We start from the raw sequence: 27011 nt of genomic DNA on the forward strand, positions 1-27011 counted from the left end.
ATGGTCCAAAACCTCCTTCAGGGAGGCACTGAAAGCTCCACGTAACTTTCAGAGGCTCCGCCACTATAGGTGGAAAACACAACCGCCTATAGGGCTGACCACACGACGTGCTTTGGTCAATGAAAGGAGAGCCGACATGATATACAGTGTGTCCAAGCAAAAGCTTTCAGAAACACTGACTGGACTGGCCACTAAGCTTGACCCTCTGCCACAAGCACTGTCCCAGGCAACCTTGATTCGGATAGAAAGAACACAGCCACACAGACTACAGTGGCTACAACCCAACCCTGGCCAACAGCTGCAGAACTTCAGGACAAGTCATGGAAGTAAGATGAACCTTTCTTATTGCAAGGCATGAGATATTTGGGTTGTACATTACTTCAGTGTATGTGAAGCTAATTTTCAGAGGGTGTTTCAATCCATGGGAATGGTTCCGACCACTAAGGGAGAGTGTACGACCAGAGAAACTCAATTAGGTAAGACAAAGACATAGCAGAGGTAACCCAGTGGCAACAGTTATTTGATCCTATCATGGTATCACTAGTTAACTATGTGAAAACGTACAAAATGTGATGATTTATTTCTACCAAACTTGAGTAATTTCTACTGCTAACAGACACCTAGCATAACCACTTTGTCTCCCCAACAGATAGGGGTTTACATGAAGCTATACAGGGTACGAAAAGGTTTTCCTTTTTTGTGTTTTTAAGTCCACAGCTTATACAAATCATAAACAAATTCTATGAATACAAATAAGATTTTAAAACTGTGCCTTCTCTTAAAGTATACGTAGCGTATGATAATTAACATCATTACCTTGCTAATTAAGAGAAACCCCAATGAGACGTGGCAGTATAAAATTTAAGCTGATTCCTTAGTACAAATTACCTCACTAAAGTTTGGTAGAAAATAAAAAAATTGAGACTCCAATTCTACATCATAACTTTAAAGTAATTAATTAACAGATCATTGACTGACTAAAATCGTCAGTGCATAATTTAAGACCTGTATTTTAAAATGAGACATTAAAATGTTTAGTTTTGATCGCAACATTCCCAACGTAAAAGATGGCTGAACAATTTATTGAAGGTCTTTATGGTTAGTCTTTATCCTTGTATTAAATAAAAACAAACTGATTTTCTACTTTATCATTAAAGTTTTAATTGAAAACTTTCTGCTTATATCTAGAATGCACAGAAGGGAATTTATATTCATTTAAGACATTCTCTTAAGATTCTCGGGGCTAGGGGCGGGACTCAAACTCCAATAAGCATACTAAAAAATCCAGACAATCTTATTAGCCTTACCTTGTCAATTTTATCATTAAAGGTTGTTGTTTTTAACTTCTTCCAACAGTTCATGTGAAATTCTATTTTGCAGTACTGGCAACAGCTGATTCGTATAAAACCCTGGGGGTTAAAAAAGTTTTTAGTTCACATTTTAAAGGTGCCGTGTCTCTCTCTCTCTCAATGCATATTAAGGTAAAGAGAGAGCTGTTTACATTCACCTGGCAGAATAACTAGATACCACATTTCTGTGTGTGGGGGACAATACTTCTGTACCCCAGAATACCTAGTGCAGAGATACAGAGCTTGACTGACACATTCATTTCCCAAGCTGAGAGCTGCATTATCCTTTACAATGTGTCAAATATTTTATAAACACTATTTCATCTGATCTACAGTGGGCAGCTATTATTTTCTTGAATAAACTAAGGCCCAGTAACTCATGCACTCAATTAAGTGCCAGACTTGGTCTCAAACTTAGGCCCCTGAGCACTTACCCAGTGATCACATGGCCTTTAGATTCTTGGGCCCAAATTTTACACGAGATGAGAATTGCAACGAATCAAAGGTAACAACCTCATTTTGTTTCCTGTGCTCCTATGAGAAGGCAGTTATGTGACACAGTGGCTAGAAACGGGGAATGGAATTAGCTGGCCGGCCTTCTCATGTCATTTACCACCCTGCCCTCAGTGTCTATTTCAGTGGCTCTGGGCTCCCATGTGAGATGATGCAGACCTAAAGAAGTTCATGGAAAGGGGGACAACAGCACATAAAGATGCTGGCAAGCCAGAGAGCTTGGGTGCCTCCAATCACAGAATTTGTTCGGAATTCATTCTAAGGTACAGCTGTGCAAGTTAGTGTCCCAGTGTACACGGGGGCTGGTCAACGGTATTCAAGCAGTAGTTTGCCGTCATCAGAAGTGTCTGGACGCTGATGGGAACCACTTTGAGCACCTCTTGTAATCACAGAACTCAAACATGACTTGTATTCATCTTTTGTTATCAGTATATATTGAGTATTACAATTGTAATACAGTTTTCCTTTCTTAATATGTGTGTACATTTTATTGGCATCCTCTATATTCATCATTTACCTTAAAGTCTGGATCCGTTATGTAGATCTGGATTTTGGAATATCCATGGCACTTCTGATAGCAACAAATGGCATCTGGCACTGGAGGGAACCTGCATTCTTCAATAAATTTCTCTAACAGCATCTAAAACAAAAATAAACAAAAATGATATTCCTACAACACTAATTAGTAAAAATGCTTATGACTTCAATAACCTTTACCATCAAAATATTTTCAGCATAGGAATGACTACATGTTTTTTAGCCAAGAACAAACTACATACCACTTTTAAACTTTTTCCTTCTAGAAGGAGGCTGATACAGAGACGTGTCAAGAGAGAATGACGGGGGAAATAAAGGATGGAAGAAAAAATTTTCTGAATTTCAAAGTCAGAATCAAAATCTTATCCTGTGTTATAGTCATGAAACCTCATTTTACATTATGTAGTTCTTAAACATTTCCGTTAAGCAGAGGGAGTCCAACCTGGTGGAATAACCCTAAGGACTCTATTGCTCTCCTCCTTCCCAATGTCGCTTCCCCTGGGGCCCTACCACTCTCATTCATCTACCTCCCCGAGCACCACTGCAGTGCTTGCTTATTCCCCAGGATTATCCCACCGCTACTGAAGCTCCCAAGACTCAGACCATGCTGCCAGTGTTTCTCTTGTTATCGGTAGTTCCTATGTTTCCATCTCAATCAAGTATAAAGAGAGGAAAACCCAACAATCCCTGTTTTCTGTTTTATTTTGTTATACCAGCTTCAGGTGAGATATAATTCACAAACCACACAATTCACACACTGATAGTGTATATTCAGTAGTTTTAGTATATTCACAAGGTTGTACAACCATCACCACTATCTAAATTTAGAACCTTTTCATCTCAACAAGAAAACTCACACCCACCCATCAGCAGTGCCTCCCCACTTTATGACCAGCGACCTACTCTCTGTCTCCATATGCAGATGTGCCTGTTCTGGACACTTCATGTAAATGGAATCACATGCTACGTGCCTTTGTGACTGTCTTCTTTTACTGAGCACGACGTTCTCAAGGGTCCTCCACGTTGTACTGCCTGTCAGTGCTTCATTCCTTTTATGACCAATAATACTCAGTTGTATGAAAAGACCACATTTCATTTAACCATTCACCAGCCGATGGACACTGAACGCTGTTTCCACTTTCTGGCTATTAGGAATAATGCTGCTATGTACATTCGTATACAAGCTTTTGTGAGAACACGTTTGTTTTCTTTCTATCTACATATACAGGCATGGAACTGCTGGGTCATCGGAGCTCTCATTCTTTAACCCACTGAGGAACTACCAGACTGTCTTTCAAAGCAGCGGCACCACTTTCCATGCCCAGCACCACTGGCATATGAGGGTTCTGACTTCCCCACATCCTTGTCAACCCTTATTACTGGCTGCCTTTTTTATTATAACCGCCCTCAGGGTGTAAAGTGAGATCTCATTATGGCTTTCATTTGCATTTCTGACAGCTAACGTTGAACACCTTTCACATGTTGACAGGCTATGTGTGTAACTTCTTGGCAGATATGTCTACTCAGATCCTTTGGATACTTTTCAATTAGATCAGTTGTCTTTTTATTATTGAGTTGTAAGAACTGACCACTGTGCTTTTATAAGCTTCAGTCAAAAGCAAGTTCTGAGTACATGCCAGGGTACACCACAAGCAAAGGTCTACCCCAGTCAATTCACACATAATTTAGTCTTTCCAAGACTAGCAAAGCAGCCCATGCTTCTGGATATAAGACAAAATGTCTGTTCTCTGAGTCTTCAAGTACCACCCCAATAACTGTAGTAACTGATGAAACAACAATGCTACCCCTTTCTCTAGGGACAACCAATAAAGCATGCTGCTCACCCACATACCCTCGAAGCCGGAAGGCCTACATTCAAATCCTAGCTCCATTTGCTTGCGCTTTACCCTTGAGCTCATCACTTAACCTCTCTAAACTTCCTCTTCCTCATCTGTAAAATGGGAGTAACCATAGTAGTCATCTTGTAGGGCTGACGTAGGATTAAGGGTAATGAGATAATATGGATGGTGGGTGACAGGCGCATAGAAAATATTTAAGGGATGCTGATGATTCTCCCTAAAGGGGAAATGCATGTGGGGGGCTGAGGACAGACTGCTCCTACCTCTTGTCTTCTGATACCTGCGCCACCCAGTACAGATGGGCTCTCAGAGTTAGCAAGACGCTCTCTGCAGAAATAAAGTTACCTTTATTTTCCCTGGCTGCGTCTCTTCAATAACCACATTACTTGTGGGCCAAGTTAACACTCCAGGAAGACGACAAATCAAGGTTCTTGCTTTCTCGAAGTGATTAAGAGCTTCCAGAAATCTAGTAATAATTATGAAGAAATAAGGTATTAAAGATGTAAGAGTACATTTGATAAATCACTGTATGGAAACATTCAATGTAACCTATGTATTTTTTTAAAATACCAAGGCAGTATTGTTGTCTGTTTATTAAAAGTAATATATATTAAATACAAACCTGCCTGGATACTGGCTTTATTACCGTAGGTCCACACTAGTCCTTTTAAAGCTGTAATTTATTTAAGGTTTCTAACAATTGAAACAGAAAACTGAACAATTTGGTTGTTCCACTTTCATTTGCTTCATTTACTAAGCTAATTAAAGTAGATTCTTTAAACTTGATTCTATTAGGTCATCTATAGTAAAAACTGCCCTGCTGAAAAAATTTTAAGGAGATCGTGTATTCTGGACATCTTTCTCCAACCATAAAGCAGTGAATTATTTTAACAGAATAAGTATGTATATAAAATTTTAAACTATTAATATAAATATGAAATGTTTTAATTTGATTTATGGTTAAAAAAAAGTCAACACATTCCCACAGCCGTTCAATAAAATATACTAAAATAGTGAATTATAAAGTTAACCAAGTCCTTATTCTTCTCTTCAGACTTGAGAAGAAAGAGTTTTCCTGCTTTCTCCAATGTTGAAATGATTTCCTACTTTAATAACTTATTTTTGCCTGTGGTGCTATAGCACCATCCACTAGACAGCTATAAACTAGATAGCAAGACTTTAAACCACAAACTGCACATTACAATAGCAAAAAACAGCACGTTAGACATTGAACTTTATGCGATATTATTTTGAAATTAAAATTTAAATGTTTTTTGCATTTACCACAATCCCAATGACTTGACACATTTACGTTATTTTTCTAGACCTTGTAAATATCTGCATGTGACCACTGCATTAAACAGTATGTCCTAGACAATTTATTTTAAACTCTGAAGTTAAATTCATTTGCTATTGCTATACAGATGATTGTTAAATCCTTACTTCTCCTGTGTCTATCTAATTTGTAATACAGTTTAACCTGGCCAGACAGTAACTTCGGGAAGTAGAAGACCTTTCTTTAATCTTTAAAAATCTATAAAGGAGGTCCTAGGCACACTCTAAGATTGGGTTCTCAAGAATACCAATGGTCTGATAAAATTTCCCCTAAAAAGTAGGATGAAAAATCAAATATGATTAAATTATAAATGCTATCCAATCATTCAACAATTATTTCTTTATAAATAAATCTACCATACCTACCATCACACTGGGTACAAGTGGCAGGAATAGGGAGATTTTTTTTTTTAAGCTCAAATCATAATCCTGTCCCCTAAGGTTCATACAGCAATTTGGGGAGATAAGACATGAAACATTTAGGGAACAGCTACATACTGAACTTTGAGTAAGCATTCCAACTCTAATATAAATTCAGAGAAGAGATTTTTATTCCTAACTCATGATGTCTTCTTTGAACACATATGTACCTCATATTAAAACCATCTTCATTCATGTTTTTTTTGAAAATAGGAATTTCACCAAAAAATTATACGATCAGACTTGTAAAGCATTAATTTATATTAATCCAGTCACCATTTATAAATGACATGTATCAAAAGATAAAATATAAAATCCTTTGTGTCAAATTATTATTGAATTTCTTATTAGATTCAAAATTAGGAAGCCTTAGGAACTGAATTGATCGCCCTTAGTTTAATACCGACATTGACCCTCAGAGTAAACACAATCAGAACAGTGTGTGACAGAGAAAGTATCAAAATGATTCCAGAAAACGCATCCTCATCACACTAGACTTTGAATGAGTTACCCGCCTAGAGCGTAAAGCAGTGTGGTTTCTACTAACCTGTTTTTTTTCAAGTATACTTTTCCAATTCCACAGTAGGCCAAGCAATCAAGTCCCTCGTTGGGATAATGTTCGATCATTCTCTTAAACTGGTTTTCAGCTTCAGATAATTCCTTCAATAAGAACAATTATCACTTATGCACACACAAAAAAATGCTGGAAGAGATTTTACCTGAAGGTTGATTCTTCTTGTCTAAAATTTCTATGACAGGATTACACCTTCTGCAATTCCATTTTTTTAGCAATTGCATAATTTTTTACCATATGGATACTCACACCCAAAGTGATCCAGCTCCAGAATGAAAAGTTCACACAGAACACATCAACCAACCAACCAAATGAACATTTACTAACACACTCAGGGACCCAGGGTGCTGGCTAATGCTCCCTGGTGTGACTTCACGGGGACAGACTGGTTTGCACACAAACACACCTTAACATCTAACCAGGTGAACACTGCTCCCTTGGGAGCTCGGGCATGCCAGTGGTGTCACCATGTTGCGTGGCATCTGACAAATGCTTTATCTTAAAAGTACCTCTGTAGTAACAGCTTTATTTTGCTCAGAGGACATCCTTTTGAATATTCTCAACTGTGGAAACCTCTGTGCTTTCAATAAATTTTGTTTTGGAAAAAATACTCAAGACACTTGGCTCTACGCAACACTGGCAACCCCACTGTGGGTGAAAAAAGATATCACTACAAAATGGAGTTTTAAGAAGCTTTGAGGCCAGTTCCAAAGGAGGCATTCCAAAAATGTTCCAGGTAAGGGCTGCACTGGAGTAAACATATCGCTTCCTTCTGGGGCTACTCTGAACGATAAAGTTCTTTTAAAGGTCCAAGTTCTATCATACATGTGTGTTTGTTTTCATCAGTCTCACCAATTTCAGAGTAAATCACAAATGAAATAAAGTATCTCTTCAATTCAATAAAGCAAAACATGAGAAATTTATTATTACTCTGCCAAGAATAAAAGAATTGAGAGCATGAAGTCCTGTCTACAGCAATCTACTAGAAACACAGACAGGCCTTAATGGAAGGCATTCATCTGTCACATCAGGAACAAGGAAAGAAGCACGTCACAAGGAAAACGAACCGCAGGCACTGTGGACCACTAGGAGAGTGAACATAAAAGATAACTTGATCCTTATTAGGTAGCAATTAGGGTTAAGCCTTCATCTAGCCAAGAAAGTGTGGAGCACAAGTTGGCAGAAAGGACATATCACACCTGAGGTAATTCTGGAGCTATTCCAACCTTTATCGAAAACTCAAAACCATGGAAAGCAAAGCATAACCACATGGTTATTAGAAGCCAGCACTCTAGAAAATAATAACATACCCAAGTACTCACCACTCAGAACTAAGAGATATTTACAGTATCATTTTTACTTTAATTTTTGTTTTTTTTAATAAAACAAAGTTGAACTCCCTTTCTTAACTTCCCTAGGCACATTCCTTCCTTCCATCACTAAATGCAACCATTATCTTAAATTTGATGTAGGGCTAGTTCGTGTTTTTTCACTTTTACAAGACACGCAGATAGCCATAAACGATACATACTATTGCACTATGTTTCCCAAATGGTTGTCTGACATAGCTTTTTTCTAATGGGAACACAAACTAAACTTTCTTTCTTTCCATAAAGACAATGCAAACTAAATTAAACTTAGACATTTCAGAAAATATCACCAAGAAAGTACGCAGAAGGAAATAAACCAAAATGAGAAAACTATTTTTAATCTATCTTCTAAAATCAACACACTTAAATTGCTCATTATTTCTGTGACCAGTCTTACCTCAGGCTGTCCTATTCCGAGGAGCGAGATGGCCAGGCCGTAGACGACTAAGACATAGTTAATCATGGCGAGGTTCAATTGCTGTCAACAGAAATGTTCTGGTTAAAAATCTGAATATGAGGGGCCGGCCCATGGCTCAGGCGGTTAGAGCTCCATGCTCCTAACTCCGAAGGCTGCCAGTTTGATTCCCACATGGGCCAGAGGGCTCTCAACCACACGGTTGCCAGTTCAATTCCTCGAGTCCCGCAAGGGATGGTGGGCTCCGCCCCCTGCAACGGAGATTGAACACGGCACCTTGAGCTGAGCTGCCTCACAGATGGCTCAGTTGGTTGGAGCGCGGGCTCTCAACCACAAGGTTGCCAGTTCGGTTCCTCGACTCCTGCAAGGGATGGTGGGCTGTGCCCCCTGCAACTAGCATCAGCAACTGGACCTGGAGCTGAGCTGCGCCCTCCACAACTAAGATTGAAAGGACAACAACTTAACTTGGAAAAAAGGCCTGGAGGTACACACTGTTCCCCAATAAAATCCTGTTCCCCTTCCCCAATAAAATCTTAAAAAAAAAAAAAAAAAATCTGAACATGATTCTGCCCCACTGGCACCACACTAACTCCTCAGCCACAGCAGAAAAGGGGACAAAGTCTCACTGATCGCTATGACTGGGTAAAGGCCAGACAGAATTAGAAAATATGTTTTGCAAACATGCATTGCTATCAAGTATTTACAACACAGACTCGCCACCTCAGAGTTCTTGGAAGGCATGGTTCTTAGTGGACTAGAATAACTGCAGTCATTTTCTTTTGCATGTAAGTGGGTACTAGCGACCAATTAAGACATCGGCTCTCTTACAATCTTGCCCAAACTATTTCTTCACCTAGCTAATATTTTCTTTCCAGATGAAAAGATGTGACTAAAGTGAGTTCAAGTCCTTGATTTAGTACTTCATGAGACAAAAAGCCAGGAGTTTAACAAACACCAACTAGAAAGCAAGGAGAGCGTCTCAACCCGGGCCGAGTGCAACCCTCAGGCCGAATGGGGCACCCTCTTCTGGCCACCTGGAGGACCGAGCCTGGCCATCTCACCTGGATTTTTTGAGGATCCAATCCGTTGAGCAGCTCCGTGAAGGCCTGGGCGGCACTGCGGCAACGCTGCTCCAACAGCGCCATGTAGCCGTCCTGGATTAGGCTCCGCAGCATTTTCATTATATTAGCAAAATCCTGCAGAACAAAGCCTCTAGTTAACTCTTCGGGAAGCAAGCAACTCTGCACTGTCAGCTATTAGGTAAATGTCTGGTCCACATAATGAAAAAGTGAGCATCTATATTCCTGAGAGGTTGGTTTCTTAGCAGTCAGACATTAAATTTTATGTCCGCAACTAAAATCATAAAAAAAGACATCTTAGCGCTGTATGTGATTAGACTCAATTCATGTGAAAAACGCTGTGTTCAGGGTTTGCCTTTCCCTTTACCTGGTGTGCAGCTCTGGAAGATTTAGAAAACTGTTTCTCCAAGATGTTTTTCAAATCTGCTGGTAAACTCCCTTGTGAACTAGAACTAAAAGAGAAAAGTGTTGCTTTGAATTATTTTAAAATAAAACTGTCCTGCTTATATAAAGAAAAAATATATATTTACTGAAGCTCATTTTACACACTGAGTAAATGGAGAGTCACAAGTTCCTGAAGAGAAGTATTTCCATGATGCCGATTACCCCCCAAATTAATCTCTAAATCCAATGAAATCTCAATAAAAATTGCTACAAAATTAGAGGTGGAGGGGGACCAGATGAATTGATTACAAAGATGATATGGAAAAACAGCTTTTCAAAAAAAAATATTCTTATGCATTAATCATCAAAAGTTCTTACAAATCTATAGTCATCAAAAACAACATAGTGCTGAAACAAGAAATGTGCAATGAACACTACAAGGCGCTCCATCTCATGGGAAAATCTAAGAGGACATATCCATTCCGGAAGGTCTGACTCCCAATGCCGGTGAAGGTAAGAAAGATTCAGGTACTCTAGCCGGTGTTTTCTGAGACCAAATGTGTGGGGTTTTTAACACCAAACAGCTGTCATTTTTCCACACCAATTCTCCAACACCAACTAAGTGTCTAATAATTCAACGCCATTTGACACCAACTCTGGAGTCAATGCAGGCCCCACAGGTGAAAGAGTCAGTCCCACAAGACTCCCTCACTTCAGAGCAGCCACAGCAGAGTACCCAGGCTGACTACAAATTCAGGGGTTCCCATGACTCCTTTCAGGTTCAACACTTCCCTAGCATGACTCACAGAACTCATGAAAGCTTTTTACTTATTATTACCGGTTTCTTATAAAGGATAGAACTCAGGAAAAGCCCAATGGAAGAGATAAGTGGGAAAGTTTGGGGGCAGTGAGATGACACACAGCTTTCATGCCAGCCCAGAGTGGGCTGCCTTCCCAGCGTCTCAATGTGCTCATCTACCCAGAAGCTCCCTGAGTCCCGACGTCTAGAGGATTTTATCGAGGTTTCATCACATAGGCATGAAGGATTCAATTACTGGCCAGTGGAGACTGAACTTAATTTCCAGCCCCCTTCCCCAACTCTCAGAGATCGGGGGTGGGGCTGAAAGTTCAAACCCTGCACTCACATACTTGGTCTTTCTGGTGACCAGCCCCAACCCTGAAGGTAGAGTCACTTGATTGGTATAAACTCAGATAGGGTGGCAAGGGGCTCATGAATAACAAGCCACTCTTACCACTCACCCCTCAGCAACTTCCAAGAGTTTAAGAAGCTTTGTGCCAGGAACTGGGGTCAAAGACCTATCTATCTATCGATCGATCAATCGATCCATCTATTGCTCTATCTATCTTATTATACTGCATTCTCTCTAAACAATGCTCATTTTCTGGGAGGACAATTTGGCAGTATTTATCCAAGTTAAAATTACACATCCCCTTTGACAGAGCAATTCCACTCTAGAAATTTCTTCAACTATACATCTATACTATGAAATATTGTGCAGCCATGAAAATGAAGCATGAAGCTCTCCATGGTCTGACACGGGAAGATACACAAGATATTTTGAAAGAGATAAAAGCACGTTGCAGGCCAGACTGGTTCTAACATCAGTGAAAATGACAGTGATACCAATAATGATAGTTCAAGGGTACTGAGCATGTATCATATGCCAGAGTGCTAAGTGTTTTAAGGGGTTGTCCCATTTAGTCATCACACAACCCCATAACCCCATATTCAAATAAGAAGACTTCTATTTGAAAACAGAAACGAGAAGTCAGGAAAATAACTTTACCTTTAACAAAACAGATTAAAACAATAACTATGCATTCAAAGAAAAATCATATATTTGGTTTTGGTTACTTCTGGGGGGAGGGGCAAGGAGGAAGACTCAGGATTTTTCTACCAAATAACAGAACAACATAATATTCTATGCCCTTGCTTTGTATTTAACGTTTAAAAAACAATGTTGTTTTTTTTTAAACGGGGCTCTACTCATTTCTTGTAATGCTTTGATATTCAAATCACTCTCCTGAAGCACCTACCAAAAAAAAAAAAAAATCAGCCTGAAGATATGAAGGAGAGAAAACTGACAATTGGTATAACTGGCAGAAATACTCTGCAGTTTCTCCAGCATCACGCTCATTAACTTCATGAACTTCTGTATCTATTGTAAGGTTTACAAGTTCACTTTGCAGTCAACCTCTATCTTTGTAGGTAATGGGGGGTTAACTCTACAGGCAGATGGCAAGAGTCCCTACTGTTAATTGTGGCACTGGGGGGGGGGGATGTTTGGTAGAACTAATTTTGTAAGTTGTCAGTTCATTAGTAAAAACTTTCCTCTCATGATAATCACTCAAAAGGGCCTCTAATTATACACATAACGCACGCCTGTGTGTGCAGAATAAGCTGCCAGATGGCCAGGAAATTGGTAACAGCGAGTTCCTAAAGGAAGCCACGAGCAAAGGCTGTGGTAGAGGTGAATGAAATAAGGTGAGCGGGGAAGGAGACTAATTTTCATTTCATACTTCTCTGAGTAGTCTTTCCTCTTACGAGCATGTATTTTGAAATTAAAAATTAATACTAACATATATCATATTATATGACTTTCAGAAATTAGTATTAACATCCCGAATTCATAATCCTCTAGCCAAAAACGACCCTCTCCTAAAGATATTCCTTTGATATTTGAAAGGGATTTCAGAACCACTATACTATACCTATGTAAAGGTAGGCACTACCTGAAAGAGATTTTTTTTCCTCCCTTTTTTCTAGGGAGGAAGACATGAGAGGGAAAAAAAACTTTAGATAAAAACATACCTGAACTTCTCCAATTCATTATTTCGGGATTTTTGTTTTCCTTTATGTTTTGGAGGCTGACCTGTGAATACAAAAGTATTTGTTCCTGAAATCTGTACACACCCAAAAATAATCTAGAGGCTTGAAAGTTTAATAATAAGAAACATGTACTTTGTATAAGAAAGCAAAGGAAGGAATATTGCATGTTAATGTAACTACAAACAGGTAAGCCAAAAAAGAAGCTACTGAATATGTTTTTCTATGTATGCTATAAAATTATTATAAATATAAATTGTAATGATTATTATTATTAGGCCGATAGTAGATACAGAGAGATAGAGGCCACAGTTCCTATTCTCAGGTAGTTTATAATCAGATGGGAAGAGGGTCACCACAGTAAACAGCAATCGCCACTAAGAAGAAAAGAAGATCCCAGATAAGAAAAAGCGACAGGAGTTCATCGCCACCAAACCAGTGTTACAAGAAAGGTTAAAGGGACTTCTTGAAGAAGGGGGAAAAAAAGTCAAAAATATGAATATTAAACTGCAGTAACTACATATCTATCAATAATTACTTTAAATGTAAATGCATTAAGTGCAGACATAGGAGGGCTGAATGGAAAAGAACACAAGACCCTTACATATGCTGCCTACCAGAGACACACTTCAGATCAGAAGACACACAGAGACTGAAAGTAAAGGGATGGGTAAAGATACTTCATGCAAATGGAAACAAAAAAAAAAAAGCTGGGGTAGCAACACTTACACCAGACAAAATACACTTCAATACAAAGACTATAATAATAGACAAAAAAGGACCCAGCAATTCCACTTCTTAGTATTTATCCAAAGAAATCCAAAACACTAATTCAAAAAAATATATATATCTCTATGTTCACTGCAGCATTATTTATAATAGCAAGAATAGCAACCTAAGTGTCCATTGAAATGATGAGTAGATGAATGGATAAAGAAGATGCGGTACATTCAACAATGGAATATTACTCGGCCATAAAAAAGGATGAAATCTCACTCACCATTGGCAACAACATGTATGGATCTACAGGGTATTACACTAAGTGAAATAAGTCCGTCAGAGAAAGACAAATCATATTAAGTATGACTTCACTTCTATGTGGAATCTCTAAAACAAAATAAACCAACTAACAAAACAGAAACAAACTCACGGATACAGAGAACATTTTGATGGTTGCCTGATGTGGGGGAGAATGGGTGAAAAGGGAGAGGGATTAAGAAGTACAAATTGCCAGTTATAAAAACAGTCACAGGGATGTAAAGTACAGCACAGGGAATGTAGTCAATAATGTAATAATTATATATGGTGTCAGATGAGTACAAGACTTATCCGGGTGAGCACTGCATAAGTTATGTAAATGTCTCATCACTATGTTGGGACACCTGAAACTAAAATAACACTATGTCAACTATAATTGAAAAATAAAAAATTATTTTAAAAAAAGATTAATTCCATAGTAATTAATTTCTCTTACAACTCAGAGAAAGGAGAAATCACTTAGGCTGGAGTGGCTGGGAAAAGTTCGTGCAGATGTAGCATTTGTGTTTAGTTTTAAGAACAAGCAGAATCTGGAGAGAACGGGTCAAACTCAGGAATGAAGTTCACTTTAAGCCTGTGTGACCTGGCAAGTTTGGTTAAGGACACAAGGTTGGAAAGGGGCTGGAAAAGCGGGTGGGGGGTGGTCCAGGCCTAGTGCTTCTGCTTCTCCAGCTCGTGAGCTCAGCCTTTACCCCACGGGCAGGAGTAGGGAGCCACTGCACACTTCTGGGCAGGGAGTGACATGCACCAAGTTGGTAGAAGAGAGCACAGCAGTACGGATGGGTGTATTTGATGGAAGCTTTGGGGAAAGATGGCAGTACTAGCAAGTCAGAGCCTATGTATCAAGAGGGGATAAAAGCCTGGGCTGGTTTGGGTGGCCTCAGAAAACAAGAGGCTTCTAACAAGGTAGAACAGTTCAATTAATAGTTTGATTTCTGCTGTGTGACCTAAGGCAAAACTACTTAACCCTAACCCTGGAACCTCAATTTTTTTCAAGTGAATGTAGATGCTGAAGTGTAGACAGTATTTATTTATTTAAACGTACTGTTTGATAATAATTGCCTAAGAAATAATGATAAATTAAAAAGCTGTTTTTAAAAAAAAAAAAAAGTTTTATCCTCAAAAATTTTTCACATGCTATTAGAGTTACATCAGGTAAGCCAATCACCTTAGTCTCCCCTCTCTGTAATTCTGCTAATGTGCTAAACAAATGGAAATGCCCAGTAATAAGAGTTGGATATATGGCACTGGAACCTAAGAGAAGATAGACTTGCAGGAAGCAAAAGGCTGCCAGGAGCAAAAACGCTGAAAACAGAAGAACCAATACACGAGAGATAGGAAAAGAGGGCAACAGGATCACTACCCAGACGGCCAAGAATCTCTCTGTAAGAACCCTGGGAGGAGCACATGAAAGCTTCACATAAATAACTTATGCGTAACAACCTTGTGTCATCAAGAATATCTGTATTTTCTTAAACTCTGTTTTAAAAGGCAGGGAAGCATATAATCCACTTTAGAATGGTTTCCATCAAAATTTGGCAGTATGAAGAGAGACAGAAATCCATGAAGCATGGAAATTCGCTTCTTTTCCCAATGATGTCAAGTCACTGAGGTCCTACTGTCTCCAGGTTTACTAGACATGTAAATAAACATATGCACTCAGCACATACAATTTAAAATAAACTAGTATCAGCCTAAAGCATCCATTCTCAACAGGGGTGACATCACCTCCAATACCCACAACAGGGTGAAAACTGGTTAGTGGGAGATGAAAAATTTTGACCTCTTTTTTATATACAAAGCAGAGATATACACACAGTACATAAACTGGTAAACAGTATCCGTGGCATTAAATTTCATGGGAAGAGGGCAATTAGAAAAAAAAAGTCTAAAAAGGCTCCTTGGCTGGGGGAAGATAATGAAATAAAATTTGAAAAGGCACTGGCCTAATGGAAATTAGGTAGCAGACCAAGAAGAGCTTCATCTTTCCTTTGCATTACTTTGGAGTTCCAAAAACTAAATTTATCAACAATATGAAAAGACTGAGCGTGGATCTCAAATCAATATTCAATACTGCCTTAACACTGAGGCATTGTAAAGTAAAAGGAGAACCACAGGAACTATAGATGAGGTTGTGCCAATTTTCAGGCATAGAAGTTCAGGCAACACTGCATTAACTCAGCAACAACTGACGTAAGAAAAAAACTCACCTGATGGTGGTAGAAATTCAGGATGACAGTCACAATCGTCTACCTTCAAAGCTTCATCTACCGCCTACCCAGGAAAATGCAATTAGTGAAACTCTCAAAAAAAACAAAAACCACAGACACAAAAAACAAAACATCTATGAAGAATCTAATAGCTAAATAATAAAATAGAATAGGACAGAATTTATCCAAGCACCTAAAATACCTAGGTGGTTAAGCTTAAATGAATAAACAAACAAAATGATAAATGATAAGAGATTATGTTATCACAAATTCTGAAATGACAATTCTATTTCTGTCATCTAGCATGATGCTCGTCAGGGCAGTTGTTCAGTAAGTGTCTGTATAAATTAATACTATCACATCTTTCCTTATGCTCCTCTCCCTAACTGAATACGGCCTCTTTGAGATTTTCATTATTAACAATAGAGAACTATACAGTGGGTTGGAAAAGTTCCCTCCAAAGCCTACCACACATCTAAACACCATTTTCCTTGTTCCCCTCAAACACTGGGGAGAAATATAAACGTGGACTTGCTGACTTTTGAGTCCACTCAAGTTCAGAGAAAAATTCCCAATACAGATTATCTGGGTGCCGGATGACGGTGCGAGGCTAGCGGCCTGGAGGTGCGCTAAGAAACCATCAGATCGAGGTTTTGCTGAGCACAGCAATAAATCAAGGGCTGGGGAAACCCTGGACAGAGACCAGACTGGGTGTCCCCCAGGCCCAGCACAGCACAAACTGGGTGGGTCGGCTGGTGCAGGGCCAGGCAGCCAAGTAGATTGCAAAAAAAGAAAAGGGAGGAAAGAAACAAATCCAAAGCATTGTCAGGGGTCGGGTAACGTGGCTACCAGACCCCACTGTCACTCATTCTCAGGTGACTGATTGAGAGACATGTAAAGGGAAGCCATACAGAGAATTATCTTAGGGTAAAACGAAATTCAGAAGAAAATATTTTGCAAACACACATAAGGGATTTCAAAAGAAATTCTGTTATGAAATATTATCTTTATGTAGTTGTAAGAGGTCACCAAATTATTTATTAAAAAGACAGAATCGTTCTCTTGATATTGACAGGAAAAAAAAAGGTTCGTTATCACCAAGGTATTAGTTCCCATTATCACCGAAATATCATTGTAAAAATATGAGGTTATACTTGAAATAATTTTAATTTCAGTTTTTAACTGAACTTACCTTTAGATTATGATTACCACCGTTTGCCATTTCGTGATTAGTTTTTCTGGAATCTTTTTCGGTCTCCACAAAGTTAAGTGAAGTTCTAAACGCAGGTGCTGATAGACTAGGTGTGGAGGCCCTGAGTGGGGATAAAAAGAACAACTATTTTATTTTTATTGATTAGTGTGCATTTTTAACAAGTTAACCTTCAAAGAAACAGGTGTTAGCAAGCATAGCCTTTTTCCTTGAAAGCAAGATTGCTTTTAAAAGGATCTCTACCTCTGAGACTGGGCTTTATAGGTAAATATTATTTTTAATTTGGTATTAAAACTCAAACTAGATTAAGAACAGTTCAAGAAATGTATTCTGGTTTCTATTAAAATACGTAAGTCTCTCTGTTTTAAATTTAACAGCTTCAATATCTTAGGTACCTACAGCATGTGGCGGGAAAGCTTAATCGATTTTCACTGCTGCTCTCTGCTGCCAGGACCCTGATGGCCAAAACTGGCCCCATTCAAACACAGTAACGTCCCATTAACATTTCACCCCTCTTTTCCCACAGGCTTAGGCTACGTATCTCTAATATCTACATATGCAAATGGCTCAGGAAAATAGTCAGCTAAACAAATCCTGCAATCCACAGGTCACCTGATCTTTCCCAGGAACACTTCAAAAACCACCTATCTCCATCCATCTCCAACTTTATTGTGGTTCCTATTACTACTAAAGCCTCAAACGCAGAGATTCTTAAAATCACAGGGCAAAGCCATGCTAATTAAGTAGCAGCTACTGACTGGACTGAGAGTTACTCACCTGCTTTCGTAAAAGGCTTTAATTGGATGCCTAGTTGGTGTTCGGCCTATAAAAATGAACCACACACACACACAGTGATCAATGCATTGGCAACACATATTTTAAAAGATTTTCAAATTTCATTTAAGCTGACAGTGGAGAACATCACATTCAGAGAACTGAAATATAAACCTAAGCAATTTTGTATTTCTAGATGTTTTCAGTTTTATGACCATGTCAACAAAATGTTACACAGACCTTATGTGACATCCCATTAGATGTGGTCATTGACTAAATGCAGCAATATATAAATGTGATTCAGAGATGGTACCTGTCTTCAAGGAGCTCACAATCTTATAATCATGTTATGTTGGATGACAACATCTGCTAGTGAAATAGAACCGCTCAGCTCAGCTTCATAAGACACTAAATACCCAAAGAAGAAAAAATGGGAAAGACCTATACACTGAAAGCATAGAGTGGGGGAATTTCAGGCATTGGACAAAGCAAAACGACTTAGAGAAAACAAGGGCAGAACGAAAGTCTAGAATTCCTAGCCTGGATAACTAATTTCTGATATATGTGTCATGCATATATACATATATATATACATGGCACACATATATATATACATGCCACAAAGTTGGTGCAAAAACATCAAACAACTCTATTGACGGGGACAATTTTAAAACAATTTTGTTTCAAAAAGGATTTGCTTCATTCAAAATTTCAGGAAGGCATATTTTTCTACAAAAGAATAAATAATAATTTGTTGCTGAATGTTTCAAATAAAAATACAAATCATTTATGATTACCTAATGGAATATAACACTAATGTAATTCTATACAGATAGAAATGGAAAAAAGTGATCTGATCAAGATAACAAAGTAAGTACAAATCATCTGAGAATTGATTAATGGTCCTTCATTAATCCAAGAAATCCATCTTCCAAAGTTTTAAAGGGAATTTGACTATAATCAAAAAGAATCTTAGGTGAAATACCTTGCAGGTCTTCTATTTGTTTTTGTAACTTTACATGCTGCTGAATTAGATCCTTGATTCCCTCAGGGTCATTTTTACAGAGTTTTTGAGCTTTAATGTTTGCTTGCAGGGCCCAGTCATATTCCCCCAGCATAGAAAGAGCAGCACAATAACGATAATGACCCTGTTCCAAAAAGATAAATTTAATTTTTCTCAAAAATATGCTTAAGTTAAAGAAAATAGATAAGGAAAAATATTTTGCTTGAAATCTGATTACTTAAAATGTTAAGATTAGAACCCTATGAATGAAAAATAAAAGGATTAATCCCTCTCATGAAATAAAATTACCTAAACAAGGTAAGTGCAAAGTTATGTACGAATAGTACTCATAATAATTTTTAACAACTGACTAGAGATCAGTATTTTTGCTTAAGAGATTTTTGTATACCCCAAAGAAAAAAATTCAACCTTTATTATATTTTACTAGTAAAGAAAGAAATAGAATCTTTATGCCAAATAAAGTACAAAAATCATTCATTATAAGTAACTTATTTTTTCCACAATATTTTAAGGCAGTAATAATAGTCTCTAAGTCATTATATTCCCTACACTTTGAAAATCAAAAGAATTTTAGAGCTGGAAGGAACAGTCAACTTTTATAGCAATTTTCCAACCCCTCTGACGAGCACGGAGACAGATAAGGGGTAAATCTAGTCTAGATCTTCCATCCATCTCTCCCTTCATCAGCTTTTAAATATTTTATATCTAAGTGTAGTTCTTGGTTTTAAGAAAAAGTCCAAAAACCACTGATTTACTCTTCATTCCGATGATTGGGGTTTTTTTTTATTGTTCTGTTTTGTTTTTGCTACAGAACCACAGTCCTGGCTGGCCCCATTGATGCACTCTGGGAAATCTATGTCAAGCGTGAACATTTTCATCTAGAAAGCTAGTATTACCAAACCTGGGCTCACTCACCAACCTCTCTTCTAATTACTCACAGACCAAACTCCCATCTGAGGCACGGTACCTCCACTTGAGAAGTGACCTCCAAGTGGAAAGGCTAGACGCTGGCCTGCCATACTTTCTCAGAGGCAAACCCTCTAAAGGCAGAGCAGGGAGTCCAGGAAAGCCAAGGCAGCTCGAGTCCACAGGGCAGAAGGCAGAGAGGTCACTGCACAGAACCCTGACCTTATAACTCTGAGTCCAGGGCTCCTTCCTCTTCACTACACACTTTACAAAGAACATTCTGATTCTACGAGAAAATAGGAAATCAGAAGTGAAGTGACCCTTCAAAGGAAGTGGGCTGTTCTCTAAGAGGAGCCAGAAACAACCATGAGGACCCTTGTTTACGCAGGTTTGGTGCCGAACAGCCCTGCTCAGGTGCCCCAACCCAGCCTGAGTTCTGCAGCACTCTTTATTTAGCCAGACTATTTAGGCTCAGATCAACGACCCAATTCAGATAGCATTGGTTCAACTCTGCTTTTCCTCAAAAGGCCTAAGAAGATAAAGAGCTCAAAACCAAGATCCTATCCCCCAGCTGTACGACAACTTCAAAATTTAGATAACTGCACTAAAAAAAAGAAAAAAAAGAAAAAAATTACAGCATAGGAAATTATGATAGATTATAAATCACACCTGCTTACATTTGTAAAAAACACACTTTCTTTCTCTTTTCCCTCCATGTTTCTCATCTTTTATTGGGTCCTTTCCCCTAAATTCTATAAAACCCAGTATAATTTCTATCGGTTGAGAAAGGAGTTTATTCAGATCTCTTTGCTGAAGTTGTTTGAATGGAGCTTAAAGGTATTTCAGAGTTTCTTGAACCCGATCACAACAGAAAGTTTTGCTCTTCTTTGACACTATCTCATTCTGTGTCACATATATAAAAATTCCCTGTTGTTCACCTGTCCAGCATCCCCTCCTTTTGGGGGGCTACCATGTCCCTTCTCCACATCGTAATGGCAGAACTGTCAACTCTAGTGCCCCATCTCAACAACGAACACTAAGGTAGAAACATAGCTGTGGCCCAGGAGACTGGCCACTCGAAATGCACCATTTCTCAGGTCATAGTGACTGAGCCACAGGTCAGCACATGGCTCAATCTGGGTACCGTGTTTCCCCCAAAATAAGACCGGATCTTATATTCATTTTTGCTCCAAAAGACGCTTTAGAGCTCACTGTCCGGCTAGGAATTATTTTCGGGGAAACAGTTAAGTCTGAGGCATTCTTCAAGTATACTAGTATACAGATACTAAAATAGGTTCTCTCTCCACTAGAATGAACAGTTATTAAGGATATCGGTTTGGGGCTCCCACTACAGGGTAAGTCTTTTTCAAAATGAACCCAAGAGAGCCTATACTCTAATTACTACTCTGGTCAAGATGGAGTCATAGGGATTAGATTTACCCTCTTGCCTAAAACAAATAAGGACAAAATACATGAAATAAAGGTTTGCAGGACACTACATATCAGGCAACCAAAGACAGTGACGATCCCTGGCAGATGAGAAAACACACAGTAAACCCTATGTCTGCTCCAGCTTACCAAATGGAGAATTTCTAAGCCATGGCACAGGGAGAGGAACCCAGGCAGAGACCCACATCTTAGTTAAGAAGGCAGAGCAGGGAGTCAGGAAAGCCAAGGCAGCTCGAGTCCACAGGGCAGAGGGCAGAGAAGTCACTGCACAGAGAACTCCAGAGATCTTCAGGGGGTTCCCCTTGAGTCCTCAGCTAAGTACTAGTCAGGACCTGCAAGTGTGGCAACTACTCAATCCAGGGAAGGACCACCTGAAACGCTAATAACACTTGCACAGGGCCGGGAATTATTCCTGTTCCCACCAACCAAAGTGAAAAACATCATAATCATGGAGTACTAAGAGAGCACTCAAAGGAGTTCTGCCTCAGTCGCGGAGAAAAAGTTAGCCCTACACCAAATACTATGGTGCCATCTAACAAAGTTTAAGATAAGACTCCAAAGAATTAAACTGTTTCCGAGTAACTTCACTGCATCCCAAAACAAAGCTCAAAAATATTCACAGATGATTAAAAAAAAATTTACAGAAATACCAAAATATCAGGTAAAAGTCACAATGTCGGCATCCAATTAAAAGTTACTAGGTGTGCAAGAAAGGAAAATGTGATCTATAACAAAGAGAAAAACCAATCAACTGAAAACAATCCAGAAATAACACAGATGATAGAATTAGTAGACAAGGACATCAAAAGTTATTAATATATTCCATATGTTCAAGAAGTTAAAAGAAAGATTGAACATATTAAGTAAAGACATGAAATATCTAAGAAATAATCAAAGTGAAATTCTAGAGATGAAAGCTACAGCATTTAAAATGAAAAATATACTGGATGAAAATAAACACAGATTAGACATTACAGAAGAAAAGATCAGTGAACTTGAGGACACAGCAATAGAACGTAGGTAAAATGAAACACAGAAAAGACGGAAAATGAAGCTAACAAACAGGGAAGCACAACTGAGAAACACGAAGAAAAGCAAGCACACATCTAGCCTAAAGTTAATCCCTACAATTTTCAATTACATGAGCCAATAAATTCCCTTTTCTACAAACCAAATCTGAATTAGGTTTTGTCACTTGCAAACAAGCAAGCCCAAAGATACCCCTAAAAATTAAAAGGTTCTTGAGGACATTTGTGAGGCTATTGATTTGTATCCTGTGTAACAACACCAAAAGGTAATGCACTCAGAAATGTCAAGATACATGTGTTGACTCTATCATAAAAATTCTCACTCTTTACAATATAATGACTCGCCCTCTCTGAAGCCTGAAAGCATGTTTAGGACAGTGGACAATGTACTAGTCTTCTCCGTCCTGAAAGAAGAAAAAATGGCCCACCCTCACACAAAAATCTACAGAGTACCTTCCTGTACAGGCTTATATCCTAAAGGCATGTCTCAATAGACTCAGGGTCATTATTAATTCTAAAATAAAAGGATTCTTATAAAAGTGAAAAATGTACCTTGCAACAGTCTACTTTTGCTTTTGGAATTTAAACCATCCTTCTGTGAGCATTCTTTCCTGGTAAAATAAAATGAAAACTGACCTAGATATACAATTACCGTATTTTTTGAATACTTACTAAGTTGTATTTTTCACGTATACAAATATTTTTGCAATCATCATAAAACGTCCCAATTAAAAAAACCCAAAAAAACAGTAACCACAAAGTCAACTGATCTTTGACAAAGGAGCGAAGGCAATACAATGGCGCAAAGAGAGTCTTTTCAACAAATGATACTGGAACAAATGGATATCTGCATGTAAAAAAAATGAATCTAGATTTTACACCTTTCACAAAAATTAACTCAAAATGGGTCATAGACCTAAATGTAAAAAATGCAGAACTATAAAACCCCTAGAAGATAACAGGGGAAAACCTAGATGACCTTGGGTTTAGTGGTGACTTTTTAGATGCAACACCAAAGGCATGATCCATGAAAGACATAACTGATTAGCTGAACTTGATTAAAATTAAACATTTCTGCTCTGTGAAGACAATGTTAAGAAAATCAGAAGACAAGTCACAGCCCAGGAGAAAATATTTGGAAAAGAAACATCTGATAAAGGACTGTTACCCAAAATATACAAAGAACTCTTAAAATTCAACAATAACAAACAACTGATTAAAAAATGGGCCAAAGACCTTAACAGAGACCTCATCAAAGAAGATATACAGGGAGTGGCAAGTAAGCATATGAAAAGATGCTCCACATCACATGTCATCAGGGAAATGCAAATTAAAACAAGGAGATACCACTACACACCCATTAGAACAGCCAAAACTCAGGACACTGACACCACCAAATGCTGGTGAGAATTTGGAACAGGAATTCTCCTTCATTGATGGGTGGGAAGGCAAAACGGTGCAGCCACTCTGAAACAGTCTGGCAGTTTCTTAAAAAAACTAAACATACTCTTATCATATGACCCAGCAATCACATTCCTTGTTATTTACCCAAAGGAGCTGAAAAGATACCCACACAAAAACCTGCACGTGGATATTTATAGCAGCTTTATTTGTCACTGCCAAAACTTGGAAGCAACCAAGATGTCGTTCATTAGGTGAATGGGTAAATAAACTGTAGTACACCCAGACAATGGAGTATTTATTCAGCACTAAAAAGATACAGTTATCAATCCATGAAAAGACATGGAGGAAACTTAAATGCATATTACTAAGTGAAAGATGCAATCTGAGAAAGTTACACACTGTCTGATTCCAACTATGAGATATTCTGGAAAAGATAAAATCATGGAGACAGAAAAAAGATGAATGGTTGCTAGGGGGTTGGGGGGAAGGATGAATAAACAGATCAGAGGATCCTTAGGGCAGTGAAAACACTCCATGTGAACCATAATGGTGGATACATGTCATTATACATTTGTCCAGACTCATAGAATGTACATTTAGGCAGTGAACCCTAAAATAAACTGTGGACTTTGGGGGATTATGATGTATCCGTGTAGGTTCATCAATTTTCATAAATGCACCAGTCTGTTGGGGGTTGCTGATAATGGAGGAGGATATGGGTGTGGAGGACAGGGGGTTTATGGGAAATCTCTGTACCTTCCTCTTAATTTTGCTGTGAACCTAAAACTCCTCTAAAAAAACAAAGTCTTAAAAAAAAAAAAAAGTAAACATTTTATGTTTGATAAATTCAGCCAGGAATAAACATTCTAAGTTGATAACAGATGGAAACAGCAAAAAGTATCTCTGGAAATTGATATCATGGTCTGGGTTTCAGTAGTTAGAATTCTATCATCCATTTATTCTGTAAATATGTACAGAGCACCTGCCAAAGGCCAGGTTGAGATCAGCAAAGACTGTTTCAAGCACAATGATGATTCGTAATGAAAATAGTCACAAACTGTTTGATCTTTTACTTGTAATGACACCTTGCAAAAGTCACTATGCTTTTCTGGGACTCAATTTCTTCCTCTGTAAAATGAGGTTATTTAAAAAGTGACCCCAAAACTTGGACGCAGAAGTCCACCCGGGGAATCCTCAGGTTCTAATACACTCTGAGACCACCTGAATCACAATTTGGAGTCTCTAAATTTCTATGATTCTACTCACTCTGGTTTTAAAAAACAAATTATGTAAATCCAGGAATGAAGTCTGGAACGTGTTATCTTTTTGTGTCTTAATGAAGCTCTACTTGAAAAAAATATTCAGATATTTTTATGATTTGCGAATATATAAATATAATAAACACCTAGAATTAACTGTTAACAGTTTGTTATATTTGCTTCATTTTTTTTTAATGAAAGAAATAGAACTATGCAAATCTGCCTGAAATCTCCTTTGTACCACACTAATCTTTCCTTCTCTCACTGCCCACAGGTAAACACTATCAAGAGTTGACAGGTATTTTTCTAGCCTAATTGTGATTTTCACTGCTTTGTTCATTCAACACTTTTTTAAATTTATAAATGGTGATAAGCCAGTTAATTCATTTCTACTGCAATCTAGTATTCAATTCATTCATTCACTAAGTCAGCAAATATTTACCAGCGAGTGCCTGCTGTGTGCCAGGTGGCTGGTCACAGTCCGGATTCAATGAACCCAACAAAGAAACCTGCCCTAGTGGCGCTGGTATTGTACTGGAGGCAACAATAAGCAACAAGCCTTAAATAGTACCCACAGGATGAGCAGTGATGATAAATGCACAGAGGAAATCAAGTAAAGCAGGGAAGCACGTGTAGCAACGGGCAGGTTTGGCATTTTCGTATGTGGCCAGAGAAAGTTTCACTGAGAAGACTTTTCAATGAACAACGGAAGGAAACAAGGGAGCTACCGTGTTTCCTGAAAATAAGACCTACCCCGAAAATAAGCCCCCGTTAAGATCGTCAGCCAGACGGACGCATTTAGTACATTATGACAATGTTTCAGAAGATGACATGACTGTATCTGAATAAATGTAGATTGTTGTACATGAAAACACAAGACATCCCCTGAAAATATGCCCTAATGCATCTTTTGGAGCAAAAATTAATATAAGACCGGTCTTATTTTCAGGGAAACACGGTAGCTCACGCTCTGGCATTCTATTATAATTCCAGGCAGGGGGAAGAGCAAGTACAAACTGGAAGTGGGCCTGGCGTGTTTAAGGAAGAGTGAGGCGGCCAGCGCTGAGTGGAGAAGGGAGAGAAGGGAAAGAGCAGCAGGACAGAGATAGGAGATATAGTGGATGTTCCAGACGGGGGACAGACCAGACAGAGCACAGCAGTGCCTAATCAAGTGGAAGTCCCGTTCATCCACTGCTTTATTAACGGACAGTGAGGCTCTGCAGTCCTCTGCCATGAAAGCAAGGCTGCAATGACTCTGTGGGGCGTGCGCACACTGAGAATCAGGTCATCACGGCCTGTGCACCTGAGAGCGCTCTCCCAGATGTCTCTCACCAATGCACACCCCACCGGTTTCCCGAGGGTTCCTGTCAGGACAGACTCACCAATACTCGGCGCTACTGGTCTCTTTAATTCTTGCCAATCTGAAGTACTCCAACCGTATCACATTGTTTCATTTACTCATGTACGGGGGGGGGGGGGGGGCCTCTGCTTGGAGGCTTTCTATTCTGCTCTCTTGGTTTCGTTTTTCTCTTTCTGTACAATTTTAATTACTAGGAAACATAGCTTAGTGTATTCCTATTGCCCATTCGGGATTCCTCTGTGAAATGCTTGTTTTGTGGCCCATTTCTACTGGGTTTCTGATTTCAGTTCTTAGCATATTCTGGACATAAATCCTATCAGTTATACATGTTATACATGCAACAAATTATCTCCTCCCAGACTACAAGTTCATTCATAGTGTTCTGACATACAGAAGTTTTTAAGCGTGATATACTCAAATGTATCCCACTCACTTGTGCATTGTTATTCAAGAAATACTTTCCCATTTCAAGGTTATAAAGACCGTCTCCCACAGTTCCTTCTCAGTTTCAAGTTTCATGTTTCAGTTAGGGCTTTAATCCATCCAGAGTGTGCAGGTGTTGCTAACTCCATTGCTCAGGTATTCTCAAGGACCCCGCAATTCCTGTGGACCACCTGGGCCCCTTGGACACCCGCCGCCTGCTGTGCTACGTCTCCTTTCCGATTA

General features: G+C 38.7%; 1 protein-coding gene across 10 annotated transcripts in view; it reads right to left on the reverse strand.

Moving 5' to 3' along the window:
* Window positions 1-27011, reverse strand: part of TTC3 (tetratricopeptide repeat domain 3) — a 106419-nt gene that overhangs the window by 47533 nt on the left and 31875 nt on the right. For 6 of the 10 annotated variants that reach the window (XM_019730309.2, XM_019730307.2, XM_019730308.2 and 3 more), the window contains 12 exons: window positions 18901-19063; window positions 17919-17964; window positions 17124-17244; window positions 15932-15995; window positions 12669-12729; window positions 9819-9903; window positions 9434-9568; window positions 8355-8435; window positions 6561-6673; window positions 4604-4724; window positions 2380-2502; window positions 1308-1409 (listed from right to left, as the gene is read on the reverse strand). In XM_019730309.2, coding sequence (XP_019585868.2) covers window positions 1308-1409; window positions 2380-2502; window positions 4604-4724; window positions 6561-6673; window positions 8355-8435; window positions 9434-9568; window positions 9819-9903; window positions 12669-12729; window positions 15932-15995; window positions 17124-17244; window positions 17919-17964; window positions 18901-19063 — 1215 coding nt within the window. The remainder of the gene's footprint in view (window positions 1-1307; window positions 1410-2379; window positions 2503-4603; window positions 4725-6560; window positions 6674-8354; window positions 8436-9433; window positions 9569-9818; window positions 9904-12668; window positions 12730-15931; window positions 15996-17123; window positions 17245-17918; window positions 17965-18900; window positions 19064-27011) is intronic. The other 4 variants (XM_074325465.1, XM_074325469.1, XM_074325473.1 and 1 more) reach the window with 1 other exon arrangement.

The sequence above is a fragment of the Rhinolophus sinicus genome, linkage group LG01 (genome assembly GCF_036562045.2).
Source record: "Rhinolophus sinicus isolate RSC01 linkage group LG01, ASM3656204v1, whole genome shotgun sequence".
NCBI lineage: Eukaryota > Metazoa > Chordata > Mammalia > Chiroptera > Rhinolophidae > Rhinolophus > Rhinolophus sinicus.